The sequence below is a fragment of the Kryptolebias marmoratus genome, linkage group LG2, assembly GCF_001649575.2.
Source record: "Kryptolebias marmoratus isolate JLee-2015 linkage group LG2, ASM164957v2, whole genome shotgun sequence".
In the NCBI taxonomy this organism is placed as follows: domain Eukaryota; kingdom Metazoa; phylum Chordata; class Actinopteri; order Cyprinodontiformes; family Rivulidae; genus Kryptolebias; species Kryptolebias marmoratus.
Genome location: NC_051431.1, coordinates 16,630,922 through 16,648,730, shown reverse-complemented (window position 1 = coordinate 16,648,730; position 17,809 = coordinate 16,630,922). Strand labels below are relative to the sequence as shown.

Genomic DNA, 17,809 nt, shown 5'->3' with positions numbered 1-17,809 from the left:
GGATTTATATTTATATTTAGCATGTAGCTGTAACAATTACATTTAACTAGCTAAATGTTGTAAAAAGTGACATCAGAAAATCCACACTACATTTTTAAACAGTGTTTGAAGCTAAATGTGACAAAATTTAGGCATGAATTTTTAAATGTGACAAAATTTAGGCATGAATTTTTAAATGTGACAAAATTTAGGCATGAATTTTGAGCACAAGCTCGTTTACAAACGGCGCCCCATAGTAGCTGAGAGTCATTCTCAACACGTTCTCTGAGTGCTAACACATCTCACGATTTTGCACGAGAGCGTACGTAACATTATTTACAAGGTTGGATCGAAACAGCTGCAAAGCCATCTTTTCTAAGCATAGGATGATTTTAGTTTAATATTCTGTCATGAGAGGCGATGGGCGACATGCATTTCTTCAATACATCTGAGCCCTTTAATAATAATAATAATCTTTGTGTCTGTTTTCAGCTGCAGAGTATTGCTGAGAAAGACAACAATCTGATGCCCATTGGGAAACCTATTTTTGAGGTAAAACCGTGACCCTTTTTCCAGAAACCGTGACACGTCCACATGCTGTTCTAAACGTTTCTCTCCGTCTCCATCTGGCGAATGCAGGCAGGCTACGAAGAGGAGGAAGAGGAGGACGATGAGGACGAAGAAGACAGCGAGGAAGACTCAGAGGATGAAGAAGACATGCAGGACATGGATGAGATGAACGACTACAACGAATCACCCGACGACGGCGAGATCAACGAGGTGCTGTCATTTTAAGCATGAGCTTTGATATGACACGTGGCAAATACAAAACAACACTTTTGACCATTTGTTGTTTGTTTTTTAAAATAATAAATAAATAAATAACAAATAAATGTTTAATCTGGCTGTTTTTTTGTTTTTTTTTTCAGGTGGACATGGAAGGGGCAGACCAAGACCAGGACCAGTGGATGATTTGAGACTAGACTTAGTCAAGCTAATTCGTCCTGGATTTCTGCTCCCTATTTCAAATGTGACAGCTGCTCCTTTACTTTGTGACGCAGAGCTGTTCGTGCTTTGTCTTTCCGGGATAAGAATAAAGCTGGGCCATCGCAAGACACTTCGGGAGGAGGTCAACACTTTTGTCTAATTTCAAGCTGTAATCCATCAGCCTTGAAGGACATTATCAGACACTGTCGCGACGCTCGCTGCCTGCCACAGGTTTATTTATTAGCGTGAGGGATGTGTGTGAGAATAGAGCCACGAGTGAACGTCTAAGCTTCCGTCCTGTTTTTAATCTCACTCTGTGAACCCAACTGTAGCATTTGAACCAGTCAAAGCAGCTCCAAGCCTGCCTGGTGCTATAAAACAGACTCACAAATGCTTTTTTTGTTTTGTGAAGGGTTTGCTGTGCACGTTGGCCAACCGGTCTCTCATCGAAACTGTGACCTTGTCATGTCTTCAGTCATGTGCTACTGAGAGTTTCCAAACAGCTGATTGAGCATACGGTGGAGGTTCAGTCAGCAGGTTATCACTGAAAATGGCATACAGGTACATGGAGGTATAATTAAGTTCTGTTTCATTACTGTTTCGTTTTATTTCAGCTTTGCGTTTTTTAGAATATTTATTACACCTTGTTGATTTTGTTCAGACAGATAAACGCATCTGGTTTAAAATGACGAGTGAATGTTCTAAACGTACTGAAATTATTACAGGTCTGAGCAATTTTCGACAAGTTATTTAGGTCAAGCCTATTATTTTTATTTTCATATGTTTTAATTTCTTATCAATAAACAGCCAAGTGTCGGATGGTCCTGAGTCCTGTGAGTTGAATGTTTGCTGATTTACTATTTAACAAACGAAAGTAAAGAGTGTCTGATACTAATAAAAACTGATAAATTGTTAGTTTAAACAGAATGTTGATTTTTGTGCTGTCACGATTGCAGACAACGGAAAGGAACCCTGAGCGCAGACTCATTACAAAGAAACTAATTTATTAAATAAGACAAATAAACAAAAACAAAAGCTGACGAGGCAGCAACTTAAAAGAACAAAAATCCAAACACGGTGAGCAGAACAACAAGGAGACAAGGTATGGAGCACAGCAGCAAACAAAAAACAACAATGGACCAGCGGGGAATGGAGAGAAATGACCGGGTTTTAAAGTGCAGAGGATAATTGTGGTAAGTGGATTCAGGTGTATGGAAGCAATCAAGGACAGGTGGAGATAGGCGTGGCAGGGGAACTGAAAGAGGGTGACTGGGGAGAAGTGAATAGAAACATGAGGAGGACGGAACCCAAAATACAACCCAGAGAACTAAAATAAAACAAAAACAAAAACAAAACCCAGCAAAAGCCAAATCACCACATGTGCAGTTTTTTATTCACCTTTAGAGTCATATTTCTTGTCAGGAAGCATTCAGGAGTTAATTCTTGGATTTTGTGGTTTTCAGTTTAACATAAATTTTATTTTATTCCAAGGCTTATTTTTTTTAATTTTTTTACAGGGGGTTATATATTTTTTAAAAGTTGTCACTGATCCATACATAAGATAAAAGACATCTGTTGAATTATTTTGATACCAAAGAAACGATCAGAGATGACAAAAATTCCAGCAGATGTAAAAAGTTAAACATTGTTTTAATTTACAGTTGGTTCCAGCATCACAATCACATTATAGTTTGTTTTTTACAAACAAATTTTCTGGTTTAGGTTTATTTATTTTTCATTAAACAGTTTTTCTTCAGTTTCAGACTTGGCCATCTGCATCAAAAATAATGCTCCCCACCATTTACTCATGCAAACCTGCTGTTGAAAAAGCACACTTTTAATTCAAACATCAGCTTTAAGGGACATTTTTTTCACAAATTATCTTAAAACACGTTTGGACATTTAAGCAAAAACATCTTTTGCTCCTTTTTAAATGCACATTTGATTTTATACTCTATTTAATTCCCTGATAAATCAGCTCAGCCATCCCATCCCTGATGCCTGTGCTGTACTCCAGTGTCGCTCGGTGGATCTTCCACTCGTACAGGCCGCACTTGCGCAGGTACCGGAGGAACTTTGGAGCCCCAGGAAACAGCACGTTGTCGGCCAGAATCACAGATCCTTTTCCCAGCAGGCCACAGCCCTCCAGCAGCTGAGACGTACACAGAGACATAAAGGTGAACAGGATGGAGCCAAAATTCACGTGTGAAAGTCTTTTCTCGTGATTTAATACCTGCAGGTCAGGCAGGTAGCATTTCTTCCAGTGGTCCATGAAGACAAAATCCAGCCTCTCCAGGTTGTAGTCAGACCTGAGCCGAGGGATCACCTCATCAGACGGATTCACAATGAGCTCCACCTGGAGTGACGGCCCAGTTTGTTAAATCGCTTGTGAGGGAGGGGAGTTTAGTAGCTTTTACTGGCTGCCTCACCGTGTCGTCATCGAAACCCGCCAGGCGGATGATCTTCTCGGTGATGGCGGCATTTCCCTGATCCATCTCGATGGTGTAGAGCCTGGCCCCCAGAGGCAGAGCCCGGGCTATTCTCACCGTGCTGTACCCGCAGTGAGCCCCCAGCTCCAACACTGTCAGAGGGCTCTGCTCCATCAGCAGCCGGTCCAGGATTTTCCCTAAAAAAAAACCCAAAACAATCAAATCACACAAACACACGAGGTATAAACTCAGAAAATTTGACTTTCTGATCAGAACATGTCTTCCTCCACCTTTCTTAGGCCCAATGTTGCTGATGTACTCCACCTTGCTGCACCAGACGTCAAAGGCGTCCAGGATGCTGTCGGGGTCTCCGGGAGTGGAGTGAGTGAGAACATACTGGTAAGCGCGCTCCTCCCGGCTCAGACCAGTAACGCAGTCCCTCCATACCCTGACCAGAACCGCCCGGTAGAACAGCACAAAGAAGTAGCGGTACCTGATCAACAGAGTCAGCAGAAGGGGAACGAAGGCCAGAGCAATAGCGGGGGACACCATCCTGGCAAAGAGAAAACACACAGGTACATTTGTCTCTATACTCATTTATTTAATAACAAAGTGGATATCTTGTCCTCTTGTAGTTCATGAGTTTAAGTTTGGTGTGAAAATGTTTGAACTGTACGTTATCTAAGCATCAGTTCTTGCTGCAATAAAGTCCGTAGCACGGTCACTCGCCAAGTTTAAAAAATAAAAGGGGGTCAAACTCCTTCCGTTTCAAACTTGCAGGGCCTGCAACAATCTGATTGTGTCTCTACGGAGGCGTGTGTCGGTCTGTCAAACTGCCAAGTCAGTTCACGTAGCAGAGAGAAACAAAATGAGAGCTGGTTAGTTTTCCCTGCAGCAGGACACCGAGTGTGAAAATGATCCTAAAGACTTTGAAGACAGTTTAATAAGAATTTAGTATAAGAAGTACAATGCACATTATTCATTATATAATCAAGTTTAATTCATGTAAATCCATCGAATTAACCCAAAGGTTCATTTTCACTAAGTCGTCTGCTAAAACCACTGACTCAGTTTTAGACGTAACCTTTCCTTAAAGAAGACATTCAAGAAGACTTAAATTATAAAGAACCATAATTCCACAAATTAGGAATCCCAATAAAAGTGAAGTCATTTCCTCTACTCTTGTTTCGCTTTTGTGCATTTTTTTTCTGAAAACAGAGAACCAGTTATAGCTTGACAGACTTTTATCTGAAAATAGAAAACTTTCATATCAGCCAAATGTTTCTGTTTCTGTTTAAGCTACGCACAGGTGTGCGCCCATGCCAAAATCTCGAGACGAATGTGAGGAAAAGGTGCTGTGCCTTTCTACTACTACTACTACTACTACTACTACTACTACTACTACTACTACTACTACTGCTTTATTTATAAATCACTTTAAAACAACAGTAGCTGTGACAAAGTGCTGCACAGATAAAAATCAATAAACATTCGAAGCATTGAAAAGACAAAAGACAGCAAAAACAATAAAATGCGATAACAGAAGTAAGAGCAAAAGTCTCAACGTGTGTTAAAAGCCACAGAATAAAAAGGTGTTTTAAGAAGAGTTTTAAAAGTGCACAATGAAAGGGGCACTTCTAATACATGACAGCAGATCGTTCCATAATTTGGGAGTTCTGTCTCCTCTGAGCTCCAGTTTCGACCTGAAGGAGCAGCTGATGGGCCGACCTGAGGAAACGAGCGGGAGAGTATGGGTGAAGCAGCTCAGAGAGGTAAGATGGGGCAAGACCATGTAGACGTTTAAAAACAAATAAAAGAATCTTAAAATGAGCTCTAAACTGCACAGGCAGCCAGTGTAGGGAGGCCAGAGTAGGAGTGATGTGCTCCTTTCTCCCGACTCCGGTTCTTTCTAGATGTTTCCAGGTAACAGTAGACTCCACGAGCCCTCCGCTGTCTCACTGAGCAATATCTGTTGAATGGAAACGCCAAACTCACCTGTTCTCCAAAGAGCTGTGGGACTCGGCAGAAAAGAGCAGGAAGGAGGCAGTTCAGCCGAGACAGATGCAGAAACATGAAGAGACGAGCGTGCGCTCAGGAGAAGGACCGGAGACGCAGGAGTTTGAATAATTAACGCATCACGTGCACTGCCACAAACCTGCTGTAATTAATGCCAGTTGATTAACTAAATAAAAGCATGTTGAAGATAAAACATCAGCTTCTCTGATGTTCGATGAAACGTACAAAACAACCAACCTAAACTCCTCAGAACAGGTGCAGCATTGTGCAAAGTGTCAGACACGGCGAGACTGAGGGAGGCAGAATGAACCTGATATATCAACAGGTGTGTTTCTGTGGAGTCCAATTTCTGTCTTTACCGAGTCGTGACAAAACTGTCAAGAAAAAGACACATGAAACTGGGTTTTTTTTAGAACACTGACATGTATATAGATACTCAGCATGATTGTGTTCATTTAAATACCAGCACAATTAAAGGCCCAGCGTTCCTTGAAGGAATGCATATCACCCGCCACCTTTCATGCCAAAGTTTTATCATCTAATGTTGAGAAATGAAGCCGCTTTGGTCAAACCTTGTAAATGTTGTTATGCGCAATCTGGTGCGACATTGTGAGATATGTTAACGCTACTACCGCGTGAAGTTTTACCTAAATATCTGAAAGGTGGCTGAATTATAGTCATTTTTGCGTTGGCTAATGTTGATTAGCTGTGGCGACCATCTTGAACTGGGTTGACTCCAAAAGCAAATCAGTGGTAGATATAAAACCAGTGATTACCTTCTGAAAGTTTCATTAAAATCCATCCTACGGTTCATGAGATGTTTTGCTAACAGACAAACAGGGTTGACTCCAACCGATTGTTGCTAAAGTTTTAGGCAAAGATCTTGCACAATGATCGGCACTCGGAGGATGTGATGTGAATTACTCTCAGCTACTACCACACCAAGTTTCAGCCCATTATCTGTAAAACTGAGTGAGTTATAGCCACATTGGCTTTTTTTAAGATCAGTTGGCTGTGGCGACCATCTTCAATTGGATTGGTTCCAAAAGTTAATCAGCTGTAGACGCGCATCCATTGAATGTCTCCTGAAAGTTTCATTAAAATATGTCCACTGGTTCATAAGATGTTTTGCTAACAAATAGAGTTGATTCCAAACAGGTAATTGCTAAATGTTAAACAAAGATCCTGCACAATATCTGTAAAATTCACACAGACCTGGGCAATAACATTATCACCCACCGTTGCCTTTCAGTGGAGGGGAGGTACGATAGATATTTCAAAGGACATTACATTAAGTGTCAGTGACTGCAAAATAAAGAAAACCCCATCATTATTAAATCTTGACAATTTATTTATATAAACATCCTTGTTTGGTCAGTTGATTTAATCAAACTTTAAAAATAAGGAGATTTTTACTGTAATGAAAGAAAATTATCACATGAAAGTCAAATAAAAAGGAAAAAAGAGAAAATATTAACCACTGCAGTCATCACCCACACCACTCATCTTTTTCATTCAGTGAAAAATGTGAATAACATTTTTTTTTTTTCTTTTGCAAATCCACAAAAACACAGAAACATTGCAGTCGTCACACAACAGTGAAAGGCAGACTTCGGGGAGATTACGTCTCCGTCACTGCCTCTGTAACGTTACCGCAATGATGTTGCAACTACAGACAGAAATAGCATGTTTCTGCATTTTAACTCGAATACAATTTCATAAAAAGGTTAAAAAAAGGTCTCTTTGTTGTCAGTTTGATGAATTTCGGAACAAATTGAGGTAATGATGATGGTTATTACCAGTTTGTCCTCACTTTCTTGCTTGCCGTGTCGGATCTTGTTGCCACAGTTTCATGACAAGCTGTTCAAATGTCTGGACAGGGTTGTTTAAGAAGAGCTCTGATGAACTTCTTCAGCTCCTTGTCCCCTCTGGTCCACCTGACAAGCCGAGTCAACACGAGTCTTCCCTCCTCAGCTTGAGCCAGGGCCAAGTACCAGCCGCTGTAGATCCTGTTCCCCACCTTTCCTCCTTCCTTCGCCTGTCTTTTGTCTACTTTCCCCTCTTCGAGCTCTTTGTCTTTGTTGGCATCTAAAGAATCCAAGCCGGGACAAGTGCAGCTGCCTCCTTCTTGCAGCCACAGCGCCCTGTGGGTCATCGAGCCGCCAAGCTCCTCTGCCTTCTCCGCACCTCCTCCTGCCCACCTGAGGATGCGACTGCGGGCCAGAGGGACCAGCTGACGGTCGCTGCCCACTGTTGACATGCTGCCCAGACGCATTTTTAAGGCTGCAACAGAGAAAGAGACAATATTATTCCACAGATACACTGCAAAACAACCGTTCTGTCTCCTTAAACACGTCCCGTGTCAGGGTTTAGCCCAATTCTTGCATTTTAAAAACTGTTAAAAATGACTTTTACTGAAGGAGAAACAAAGTGAAAGATTATCCTGAGATGTTGTGTCATTTGTTCCCACCGTATGAACTGTGGCAGAAGTTTTCCTGGATGTCAGTCTCCCCTTCAGCAGCCAGGCTACAGGAGTCACAGATAACACTCCCTGTGGGGCGGAAAAGCAAAAATAATCTGATTCCAGTTGTTCACAGTGAAGACAGATAAGACTGGATTAAATATGAACAATTCAGTGGTAACAACAATGCACCACACAAGAAAAAATACAAACGCGAAACTGAAAAATGATTGTTTTAAAACTGCACTGAAGCACTAAATGTATTGCAAACATGACATCACGATTAAATATAAATTGGTGAGGATATGGAATCACTTTTTATATGATGAAAATATAAATACTTAAATAAATTAATAAACCGGTAAAAACATGAAAGTAGCATTTCCTGAAGCCACAGTACAGGACAAAGTTTGAAACAAACAAACAAGCATAGATTTATATTATATATATAAAAAGTGAAGTTGATGCAAATTGTAGCTGCCATCTTGCTAGGTGCTATGCCGATCACTCTGTATTGTTTACATGCCAAAGCCACGCATTGCTAATGAACATTGTTGGTGTAACAATGCAGTTTATTAGACAATTATTTCCAAATGCAAAAAATGGTAAACATAAAACTACATTATTTTAAATGCTAGTTTCAATAATTATAGAAAGTAATGACAAAACATTTTTTTTCCTCTCATAAATACACGATCTGCTGCCGTACTGGCAGTAACTGGGAGCGCTAGTAGCACCTACCAATATGGCGGAACAATTTCTCGCCTTGTTACCAAAGAAGTGAGCTGTGGTTTGCCAGTCCAATGTATTCCTATTTCATAATCTCGATATAGTAAACGGTTTAAAGTACCTAGTCAGATTCAAATGTAGCATCCTGAGTCAAAAGTGTACACAGTGCCACAGCAAAACTGTTCTGGTCTCATTTTGATTTTGTTTCTATGTTGGACGAAGACAGCTAAAGACAAATAACCGGACGCTTCCGGAATGAAGCTCTGGTGGAGCAGAGCGTTATAGTTGAAGGCATAAACTTTAAACATGTCACGTGGCCGAACAGCGTTATAGGGGATGAAATCAGGAAACCTTTCAGCTCCTCCTCACGCCGGACCTCCTCCTCCGTCCGCCCCTCCCGCCGCCCGCTCGCCGGGATGCAGAGCTCGGTGCCGCTCGGGAACCGGCTGCAGTTGAACATCTCGGGCCAGGGGAAGCCGAAGGCGCTCATGACGGGCACGCAGCCGTCCCGCACGGCCTCGCACAGGCTCCTGCAGGGGCTGACGGGCCCGCTGAGCTCCGGCAGGCACACGGGCGCGAACATGGAGCACAGGAACTTCTTGGTGTCCCGGTGGCACAGCTTGGAGACGAGCGGCAGCCAGGCCGCCGACTGCTGCTGGGCCTCCTTCAGGGAGTCGTGGCCCAGCAGGTTGGGGACCCACATGCGTCTGTAGCCGATGCCGTGGCACAGGGACAGGGTGCTCGGGATGGGCTTGCACACCGAGCGCACCGACGAGCTGAACCCGAGGGACGGCGGTCCGAACTGGACCGGAGCCACGGCGTCGACGGCGCGAGACGGCCTGAGGAGGAGAACCAAGCTGAGCAGTAAAACAGGCATTGTTCTTGTTCCGACTCAAGTCTCGCAAAGTTGGCCTCCCTGTCTGGACTTGAAGGTGTAAACAAAGAGGTGTGTGTGGAGGAGACAGGGGGGGTAATGAGGGGACAGGCGCCTCCCAGTCCTCCCCCTCCTCCTCCTCCTCCTCCTCATCATCATCATCAGTCTGCTGCTGAGTCCCAAACAACCAACACCCTGTTTCTGATTTAACTTCTTAACTATATAGGTTGTTTTTAAAAGCTTCAAATAACTTTTTTTTTCAGACGAATCAACACAAAAACATTCCTTCACTGTAAGAATAATAACAATCAGCTATTAAACAGTCACCTATATTGTGCTGCACGGCTGTGTTTTTATAAAAGATGTTGAAACTGTTTTTATTTGAACATTTTCCCCTTGTATAATTTTCTTAATTAGATACAGTGATTAAGAAGAGCAAACATGCTTATTATAACAAGTTTAAGATAACATGATCTCATATAGATTAACTGCTGGCAATACAGTTTGTTTGCATGTTTGTAAAAACAAGTAGGAGGCATCACATTTATGAGGAGGTGCAGTCAGTGTTGTTCCTGAAATGAAGCTGGTTTGTAGTTGTATGTGACGCTCTGTAATCATAGCTGTCAGAGACCCTTTCATCTTTCCCAGAGAAGCTGCCACATGTCCACCAACATGTCTCATCCTGTGTCTTTGTCCTCTTGCTCTTGCACTTTGGAACAGTGTATGGTTATTTCAATACTTGCATTTTGTTTTTTTCTAACAGTGTGATATGCTTAAAAAAAGAAAGGAAAAACAAGAAAACCTCCCTTTTAGGTGGTCATTTGGTGAGTGTTGGGTTTTATGACATATTGGAAATAACAAACCCTATTTAGCAAAGTTGTCCCTGCTGTTTATGTCACTTTGCGCTTTACGACACAAAACAACTATATTTGAATGAGTTTAATAACCCAACTCTTGGTACATGCCTTGGTTATTTCTTGCCTTGACTACTGAGGTGCTCTTATTGCAGCTCTCCCTTTGTCACTGGGCTGTTGGGACCAGATGCCTGCGATGTCTCTGTGACTACTTTGAAAACTAATTTGTCTCAGAAACTTTTCAAACATGTTCAAAATTACAGCAACACACGTTCCAGGCTTTGCAACTCTCTCTCTCTCTCACACACACACACAAGATTAATATTAAGAACCCTCATGAACACTTTGGAAACTCCCTTACGAATTGCGCTGTTGCATGTAAATACTGTAGATGTGGTACTGAACACATTGCCAGGTCTCTCAATGAAGCTCAAATGTGCCTCGCTTGCTAGTTAGTTTGAATAAAAGCATCTGCTAAATGACAAAAGCACAATGCAAATGTAAGGTAATGGAATACATTAGGAAACTATTGGCAAAAAAAAAACGGTTAACTTGCATAAACTTGATGTTGGGTCCCTTTTGCCATCATTCATGAGTTGTTTAGGAAACAAAACATGATGCCTACATGTATATATATTTATATAAGTGAATCTATAGGTAATTTAAAGACAAAGCACCTCTTATTTGTTATCTTTATGAGCTATTACTGAATCATTTGTTGCAGTGTAGTGGCATGTTATCCTGCTGAATGAGATCATCAGAGAATGCTGTTTACATCATAGACATTTATTATATTTCTAGACCAATAGATATGTATTATAATACTTGGCTAAAGTGTCCTTGTCTTCTTTTTTTGGGAGTTGAAGTCAGCCGGACCTGACCTGATTTACAAAAGCCGCCATGTTTTTTTGTTTTTTTTTGACCAGAGTCTGTGCAAGAGGAATGTAAGGCTTTCCCGCACGCAATCATGGTAATACATGACCTTTTATTTAAGTATGGAATACTGTAACTAATTACTGCGAAACATGTTAGAAAAATGAATAAAAGAACATACAGCAGCGTGGTAAGAACAAAGTGAATTAACAACAGTCAACACATTTAAAAAAATAATCAGAGGTGTATCTTTAAATTTTATTTTACCAGGAGCAAAGTCCTGTTTGTTGACATGGAGAGGCAGGACTTAAAGGTTGTACTGGGACCAGTCTGTGGGGACAACTTCAACTTCTAGGTTACCATTAGACTTACATAAGGAAGGGGTAGCATTAAGGTTTAGGTTGACAGTAAATTAAAGGTATCTATCTATTCCTCTGCAGAACATTAACTTAAGCATGTCTCTCCCTCTGCCAGCTTGCTTTCTCCCTGTTATAGTGGTTCCTTCAGGTATCTTCTTCATGTTCTAATTCTGATGTTAATTAGACTTTTGGTGATGGACACAAGCATAAACACCTGAGATTCTGATGTGCCTTTCTACTGGAACCAGTGTTACTTTTTGCTGCCATTTGAACCGTGGCAACTCTTTAATTAGCCAGGACACCATGCACAAGCCAATGTTCCCCAGGTGCATTCATAAGCCATGTTGCTGGTTTACTGACATTTTCTTTTTTTTGGTAAGTCTTTACTAAACTAACAACTAAAAACGTCACAAAAGAGTTGAATTTGTTGAGATCCAGCTAGTCCTCACAACTTGGCTTTGCCAAATAAACATAAAAGTTCACATTTGCTCATTATTTTACTCCCAACCCATCATACTTCAGTGTTCACCTATGCTCATCCAGAGCATGGTAATCCTAGCAAGCTGAACAAAGGTAAATTCACTTTTTTTAGTTTTCACTTTAATTGAGAAAGCCACTTGGATGAGAAGTTAAGAATCAAAAAGAAGTACAGCTGCAGGATAACTAGATGAACAAGGTAACAATGTTATGGCTGGTTGGTTCACAGTTTCCTGTATTTTGCTGACGTTTGAATTTCCCGCGCTCACGTGCCTGCTGCCGTCGCCCCGCCTCTCAAATACCGGAAGTAGTCGTTGTGTTATTGTTGCACTACAGCTGCTGTCATGTGATAGCCTGTCGGAGAAGCTGCTCTGGACAGTGGCTTCTCACTCTTCGGAGGCTGAAGTAAAGTCGCTCGGGGCGAAAGATAAATAAACAAATTGAAGAGCTTTATGTTCGCTGGGGAAGAAGAACACGGCTCGTTTGTGAAGGAGAGCTGGGAAGCCGGGGTTGCGTAGTTTGACCCCCTCGGACTCTGCAGCCATGGGTTGCTGTTACAGCGGGGAGGACAACAACTCAGGAGAGGTAGCTAGCTGGCGGCTAAGGATAACTCCAATTCTGTTTTGAACAAAAGCTAATGCTGTCATTTCTCTTTCTCGGCTACATTTATTGAACGAGACGTGTCACGTGTGTCCGTGTTACCAGGGGGTTGTTTCTTTGCTAATGTAAAGCTAAAACAGCAGCGCTAGCTTGTGTTAGCTTGCTGCTGTAAGCCTGCGGAACGGGCCTGTGCTAAAGGCAGCCCTGTAAGTTTACTTAGGTTAACTTAAGTTTATAAACACCAATTCTGAGGTCAGATTAAAGTCTTTAAGTAATCTGCGTGCATATGTTTTTTTCTAACTTTATAATATTTAGCGGGGCACGGCCATTTATGACCCAAACCTGGGAAAATGGAAATCACAGATTTACTTACTTATTCTTGACTTATTAATCAATTGAGCTGCCTTCCAACGAGCAATTTAATGATTGCTATTTTGAATGTGCGCTGTGTCTTGTGACTGTAAATGTTCCCTACTTTTTTTAGTTTAGGGAAACCAGGTACTTCCTTCAAGCTGAAAATCATTCATCATAAGCAGTTTTTCTTTATAGTAGGAGGGGAGTAAAGATTTTATTAAACATCCCTTTTAATAAGACGATTTGGCTAAAACATCTGATTATACTTGATTCTTTTATTCCTGTTGGACATATATTGAAATTAGATTTTTTTTAATTTTTTTTGCAGTCAAGCTTTAGTATAATATACAACCAGTAGCCTTGTGTATTTTTATTCTTTTTCCTGTGCTTGCTTGTTTTATTATACAGCACCTTGGCTGGCCTTGTTGTTTTAAGTTCTTTATCACTAAAGTGGTATGGTGAATAAAACGCTTGTTACATAAGTTAGCTATGCTGTAGAATTTGCATTATATTTTAAAGCAAGAAAAAAATCTAAAAGACATGTTTTTTAATTAATGCTTTTGTTATTGGCACTGAGTTTAATACAGTCAAACAGGATGTTAGACAAAGCAGTGTAGTGTATAAAAGTACCTTTGCAGGACTTTTTAGTTGAATACATTTTGATTTGTTATTGATTATATGTTCAGTCCTAACGGGGATCATGTGAGACAAGTGTTGAAAAACATACTGGTTGCTAATCAGAACCATCAAACCTTTTTTTTCATTCCGTTTCGTGTACAGTGAAATAAGAGAAGTCCCCTTAAGGCTTCCTACGATGCGTCTTTTCATAGCCTTGCTAATCAAGTTTGTGTTGTCGATGGTGGGCAATTTGCTAAAATGACACAATCGTGCCTTTCGATTTCATTCTGGCTCTGCTCTAGAAGAGCAGTGAGACCGATCCGCTGATCCCACCGCCAAACCCGACCAGCAAACCTCCGAATGGGACAGACTGGATCACCACCAATGTCCCGTCTGCGCGGACGGATGAGCAGGCCCTGCTTAACTCCATCATCACAAAGACCGCACAGTAAGATGCTCCGTGATGCCACTGTCGACGAGTCTGACCACACGCGTGCTGTGCAATAAAACTTTCATCTTGAGTGTTTTGAAAATGAGTCGCTCTCCTTGTCTTTCAGGAATATCATCGACGTGTCTGCAGCCGACTCCGTCGTGATGGAGCAACACGAGTACATGGACAAAGCTAGGCAATACAGGCATGTAGAGGAGCAGCACATTTCTTCTTTTTACTTGTATAAAAAGAATGGAAGTCACAAGACAAAAAGACATTTTAATATAAGATGGAAGGCTTTTTATATATATGTTTTTTTATTTAAAGCAAACTGACCACACAGTTTGTTGGTAACATTTAGAATATTAGGATGTTAGAGTTGTATAATAGCATTTAAGCTGGGGGGGGAAGTAAACATGTTAAGAAATTTCAACAGCTGGAGGAGGGTGTGAGAGAGATGATTGAGTCACAAAATTAAGCAACTCTGGTGTTTCCTCTAAATTTTTATCTTTGTCTTTACTGACATCTAGTGAGAGTTGATTTTTTTTTCCCACCAAGCGGAGCTGTAATGTTTAGTCTGAGAGGCAGGTGTAGGTTCTCAAAACACAGCGTTCTGGTGTGAGATACGAGGATATATTCTAGACTTATTCTGACCTTTCTCTCTTTGTTGTTGTTTTTTCCTTCTAGTACAAAGCTGGCTGTGCTGAGCAGCAACCTTCATCAAAAGAAAGCCCTCACTCTTCCCTCCTTAACAAGCCAGCCTCACCAAGTGCTCGCAAGTGACCTGGTGCCATACTCAGATGTTCAGCAGGTAAAAAAAAAAACCCAAAAAACACTTGGATAATAATAATCAGGTTCATTAATAATGTGACATTGTTTTTCCTTATTTCACACGTCACTGACTCGCCTTTCCTCCCCCCTCTCTGTTTTGCAGGTATCAAAGATAGCAGCTTACGCTTACAGTGCAATCTCTCAAATCAAAGTGGATGCGAAAGAGGAACTGGTGGTCCAGTTCGCCATTCCCTGACCCTGAGACTGTGAACCTGCGTAGCGGTCCTCTTTGTCCCACCCTCTCCGTGTCACTCCGGCATCCTCGTTCTCCAGCCCACCTTTTATTGAAGCGTTTTGACCCTTGTGCTTTTTAGCCGTGTCTCTGTCAAAGGCACATTATGTTGGCTTTCGCTCAGTCTTTCCGTGACATTAGGAGGGGTTCGTGACAGTTGTCATTCGGCAGACAGGCAGTGGAAGATGGGAATGATCTTATACGTCCACATTGGCTCCTCTGTATTATATGCGTAAATCACAGCTTTTGTTTGAATTCAATATGCACAGTTTTCTTAATTTTTTTTTTCCTAAAAGTTTTTGGGGCATTTTCAGTATTTTTTAAAATAAAATTTCTCTGTCTGTATGCTCTGACTTAATCTGAAGAATTGCCGCACCGCGTTTTAATCGCTTGGGACACAATGCGATTAAAACGCATTGGCTCATGTTTTTTTTTTTTTTTTTTTTTTTACTGGAACCGACGAGAACTAGAGCTCCGAGGGGTTTTTATGTGGGCTAAACAGACGTTTTCACGTGTCATATTTAACAAGTACGATTACCAGGATATAAACAAAACCTGCGATGTGGCTTCACATTTGTGCCTGATGTGACGTTAACCTTTTAGCTCACCATCCATTCCTTAGTTTGAACAGTAAACACGTCAGAATCACAGCTAAAAGAAAGAGAAAAGTTGAGGTGTTTTGTGTTCTTCTCCCACAACAAATAAAGATACGTCAATCAGCATCAAGCACCATCACATCACCCTGACTGGAGGAAATTTTATGATCTGAAATTGTCTTTAAAACCCAAAAGTTAACAGAGGTTTTGTCCATTGTTTTTGATTATCTACGTCATCAGTCTTTCATCGTGTTTATAGGCGACGCTTTCTGCTGGCTGAGGATGAAGACTCAAGCAGGGCGGGGGGGCTGCCTGGGTGTGCCCACCAATGTCACTTAGAGCGGGAGAGTCTTTTCTTTTAAAGCACAAGGTTTAAGTTTACAGACGGGGAGATGGTTAAGTTTCATGAAGCATGAAGTTTTTACGGGCAGTTGGAGAGCAGGGTGGGGGTGTGGAGGATGCAGGGACATGTCGGTTGTGTTTTCCTACCTTTGTACAGAACTTTATTAACAGCTGACGAATTGTATGAATTTATTTTTCCTCTTTGGAGAGTGAATTGATCAGACTTGTTGGATGAGAGTTTTTTTTTTTTTTTTAAATGAGAAACAGCTACACTTTTACGGCCCTCCATTGTGTTTATTTCCAGATTTAAGATATTCATATTAATGATTAACCAGTGTAGCGCTGTGGAAAATATTATCCAAGCAGATTCGGTAATCTCACACCTACTTTTGATTATTTATTTTTGGGTTTTCAAATGTGTTTGTGCTCCTGGAAAGAGAGCGCAGCTGTGTGTGAGCACTGCTAGCCAACGTCGAGCCGCTAAAGGGATATTCTGTCAGGCTGTGATTATTTATACCACGCAATTGATCTGAGCTTTTCTTTGTTTGTTACGTCAATATGTAACACACCAGTAAAGACTGTATGTTTGTAATATCTTAGGCTTGTACCAAAAAGTTTTAAACATTTTGTTTGTTTGTTTTGGGTTTAATCGGTTAATTAAAACCCTTCAACAGAACACTCAACTGTTTTTTTTTTTTGTTTAAAGAAATACTCCTTTTATCAGACCTCGTATCCAAGAAGTAATTTATTTCGTGACGTTACTCAGGCTGCCACAGACATTAAGGATGTTTATGAAACTTTATAACAAAAAAAAAGGTTTCACATCACACAAATCACTTTGTTGCAATTTGTAAAATTACTAAGACTTTTTATTTTTTTTACTTATAAAGCACCTAAAGTTTTTGAGAACACATTGATCCTCATAACTAAGCCAGCAAAAAAGCATATATTCAATGGTTAAAAATTGTAAATTACATGCTAACTAACAGCCAAAAAAAATCATATCGGTGCAAAAAAGGGTGAAATACAACAATCGTTGATTACGTTTTTTTTTTTTTTGCACAGCAGTGTAAGCAGCAACACCTTCCATACATGTGCAGAGAAATAAGAGTTCATACCATTAAATTTATCTAAAATGTACAAGTGAAAAATTACTTTAAATGCTGTGAGCAAATGGCCGTATTAAAACTTTTTGTTCCGACTAAATGTGACATACAAAACGAGCTATTATTTCCATAAAAGTATTTTAATTCAGAGTCTGTCTGTTCCCTTCTTCTGAATAAAATGAAGTCAAACAAAATCTAGAGAAATGGAAAATTGGAAAAATAAAATATCTTTAAAAAGTAATGAGTTCATAGAAGCCAACAAACGGCCACAGAAGGAGTTAGCGGTCACTGGATTCGCTCCTTGCTGCCTCTGCTCCGGGTGTTGCCTTGATGCCAGAGCTTTGCCAGAACTCGCTCCTGCCGCGTCACGGCGCTGAAGTCCACCGTCTTTAACTGAGGCAGAGCAGAAATCACACGATTCCTACACACACACACACAAAAACAAACAGTTATATCAGCTAAAACAAACCCCCTGAAAGCTAAAGACATTTCCGGCTAGGCACAGAAGTGAAAAGTATGGGGTTCCATTAGTGCCAAAAATATGTTTATGTGTCTATGTAAGGCGTGTATGTAGCATGCTATGTATATGTAAGGTGATATGTAAGGTGATATGTAAGGTGTATATGTAAGGTGATATGTAAAGTCAGAGGCGGCTCCAGATA

At 40.9% G+C, this 17,809-nt stretch overlaps 5 protein-coding genes across 6 annotated transcripts in view; 2 read left to right on the top strand and 3 right to left on the bottom strand.

The window, feature by feature from the left end:
* The window catches only part of anapc15 (anaphase promoting complex subunit 15), a 4,223-nt gene extending 2,429 nt beyond the window's left edge, over positions 1-1,794 (top strand). The window contains exons 3-5 of the mRNA XM_017403924.1: positions 472-531; positions 619-759; positions 909-1,794. Of these exons, the coding sequence (XP_017259413.1) occupies positions 472-531; positions 619-759; positions 909-956 (249 nt within the window). The 3' untranslated portion in view covers positions 957-1,794. The remainder of the gene's footprint in view (positions 1-471; positions 532-618; positions 760-908) is intronic.
* A 487-nt stretch (positions 1,795-2,281) lies between these two features.
* tomt (transmembrane O-methyltransferase) lies at positions 2,282-5,677 on the bottom strand. Its single transcript, XM_037973529.1, has 5 exons — positions 5,391-5,677; positions 3,686-3,948; positions 3,396-3,592; positions 3,200-3,322; positions 2,282-3,118 (listed from the first exon to the last, which is right to left on the bottom strand). Exons 2-5 carry the CDS (start codon positions 3,945-3,947, stop codon positions 2,921-2,923), a joined length of 780 nt encoding a protein of 259 aa, XP_037829457.1. The 5' UTR covers position 3,948; positions 5,391-5,677; the 3' UTR covers positions 2,282-2,920.
* A 1,064-nt stretch (positions 5,678-6,741) lies between these two features.
* sfrp2l (secreted frizzled-related protein 2 like) lies at positions 6,742-9,598 on the bottom strand. The gene is made up of 3 exons (XM_017403923.3): positions 8,953-9,598; positions 7,882-7,962; positions 6,742-7,694 (listed from the first exon to the last, which is right to left on the bottom strand). Exons 1-3 carry the CDS (start codon positions 9,476-9,478, stop codon positions 7,276-7,278), a joined length of 1,026 nt encoding a protein of 341 aa, XP_017259412.1. The 5' UTR covers positions 9,479-9,598; the 3' UTR covers positions 6,742-7,275.
* Positions 9,599-12,361: 2,763 nt separating this feature from the next.
* On the top strand, positions 12,362-16,717 carry lamtor1 (late endosomal/lysosomal adaptor, MAPK and MTOR activator 1). Of its 2 annotated transcripts, none has more exons than XM_017403922.3 (5): positions 12,362-12,623; positions 13,916-14,058; positions 14,168-14,245; positions 14,728-14,851; positions 14,975-16,717. In XM_017403922.3, exons 1-5 carry the CDS (start codon positions 12,582-12,584, stop codon positions 15,065-15,067), a joined length of 480 nt encoding a protein of 159 aa, XP_017259411.1. In that variant the 5' UTR covers positions 12,362-12,581; the 3' UTR covers positions 15,068-16,717. The 2 variants fall into 2 exon arrangements, with proteins under 2 accessions (XP_017259411.1, XP_017259410.1); XM_017403921.3 differs by having other exon boundaries at positions 12,364-12,623; positions 13,913-14,058.
* Positions 16,718-17,080: 363 nt separating this feature from the next.
* The window catches only part of lrrc51 (leucine rich repeat containing 51), a 2,370-nt gene continuing 1,641 nt past the window's right edge, over positions 17,081-17,809 (bottom strand). The window contains exon 5 of the mRNA XM_037981904.1: positions 17,081-17,568. Within this exon, the coding sequence (XP_037837832.1) occupies positions 17,433-17,568 (136 nt within the window). The 3' untranslated portion in view covers positions 17,081-17,432. The remainder of the gene's footprint in view (positions 17,569-17,809) is intronic.

What these genes read in the sequence shown, in the direction of transcription:
- tomt (XM_037973529.1), bottom strand. Translation starts at nt 3,947, where the DNA reads ATGGTGTCCCCCGCTATTGCTCTGGCCTTCGTTCCCCTTCTGCTGACT. An exon ending in CAACATTGGGCCTAAGAAAG is followed by an intron (nt 3,593 to 3,685) that starts GTGGAGGAAGAC and finishes GTTTTTTTTTAG; the next exon opens with GGAAAATCCTGGACCGGCTG. An exon ending in CGGGTTTCGATGACGACACG is followed by an intron (nt 3,323 to 3,395) that starts GTGAGGCAGCCA and finishes CCGTCACTCCAG; the next exon opens with GTGGAGCTCATTGTGAATCC.
- sfrp2l (XM_017403923.3), bottom strand. Translation starts at nt 9,478, where the DNA reads ATGCCTGTTTTACTGCTCAGCTTGGTTCTCCTCCTCAGGCCGTCTCGC. An exon ending in GCGTGAGGAGGAGCTGAAAG is followed by an intron (nt 7,963 to 8,952) that starts GTTTCCTGATTT and finishes TCCGCCCCACAG; the next exon opens with GGAGTGTTATCTGTGACTCC. An exon ending in CTTCTGCCACAGTTCATACG is followed by an intron (nt 7,695 to 7,881) that starts GTGGGAACAAAT and finishes TCTCTGTTGCAG; the next exon opens with CCTTAAAAATGCGTCTGGGC.
- lamtor1 (XM_017403921.3), top strand. Translation starts at nt 12,582, where the DNA reads ATGGGTTGCTGTTACAGCGGGGAGGACAACAACTCAGGAGAG. An exon ending in ATCATCACAAAGACCGCACA is followed by an intron (nt 14,059 to 14,167) that starts GTAAGATGCTCC and finishes CTTGTCTTTCAG; the next exon opens with GAATATCATCGACGTGTCTG. An exon ending in GACAAAGCTAGGCAATACAG is followed by an intron (nt 14,246 to 14,727) that starts GCATGTAGAGGA and finishes TTTTCCTTCTAG; the next exon opens with TACAAAGCTGGCTGTGCTGA.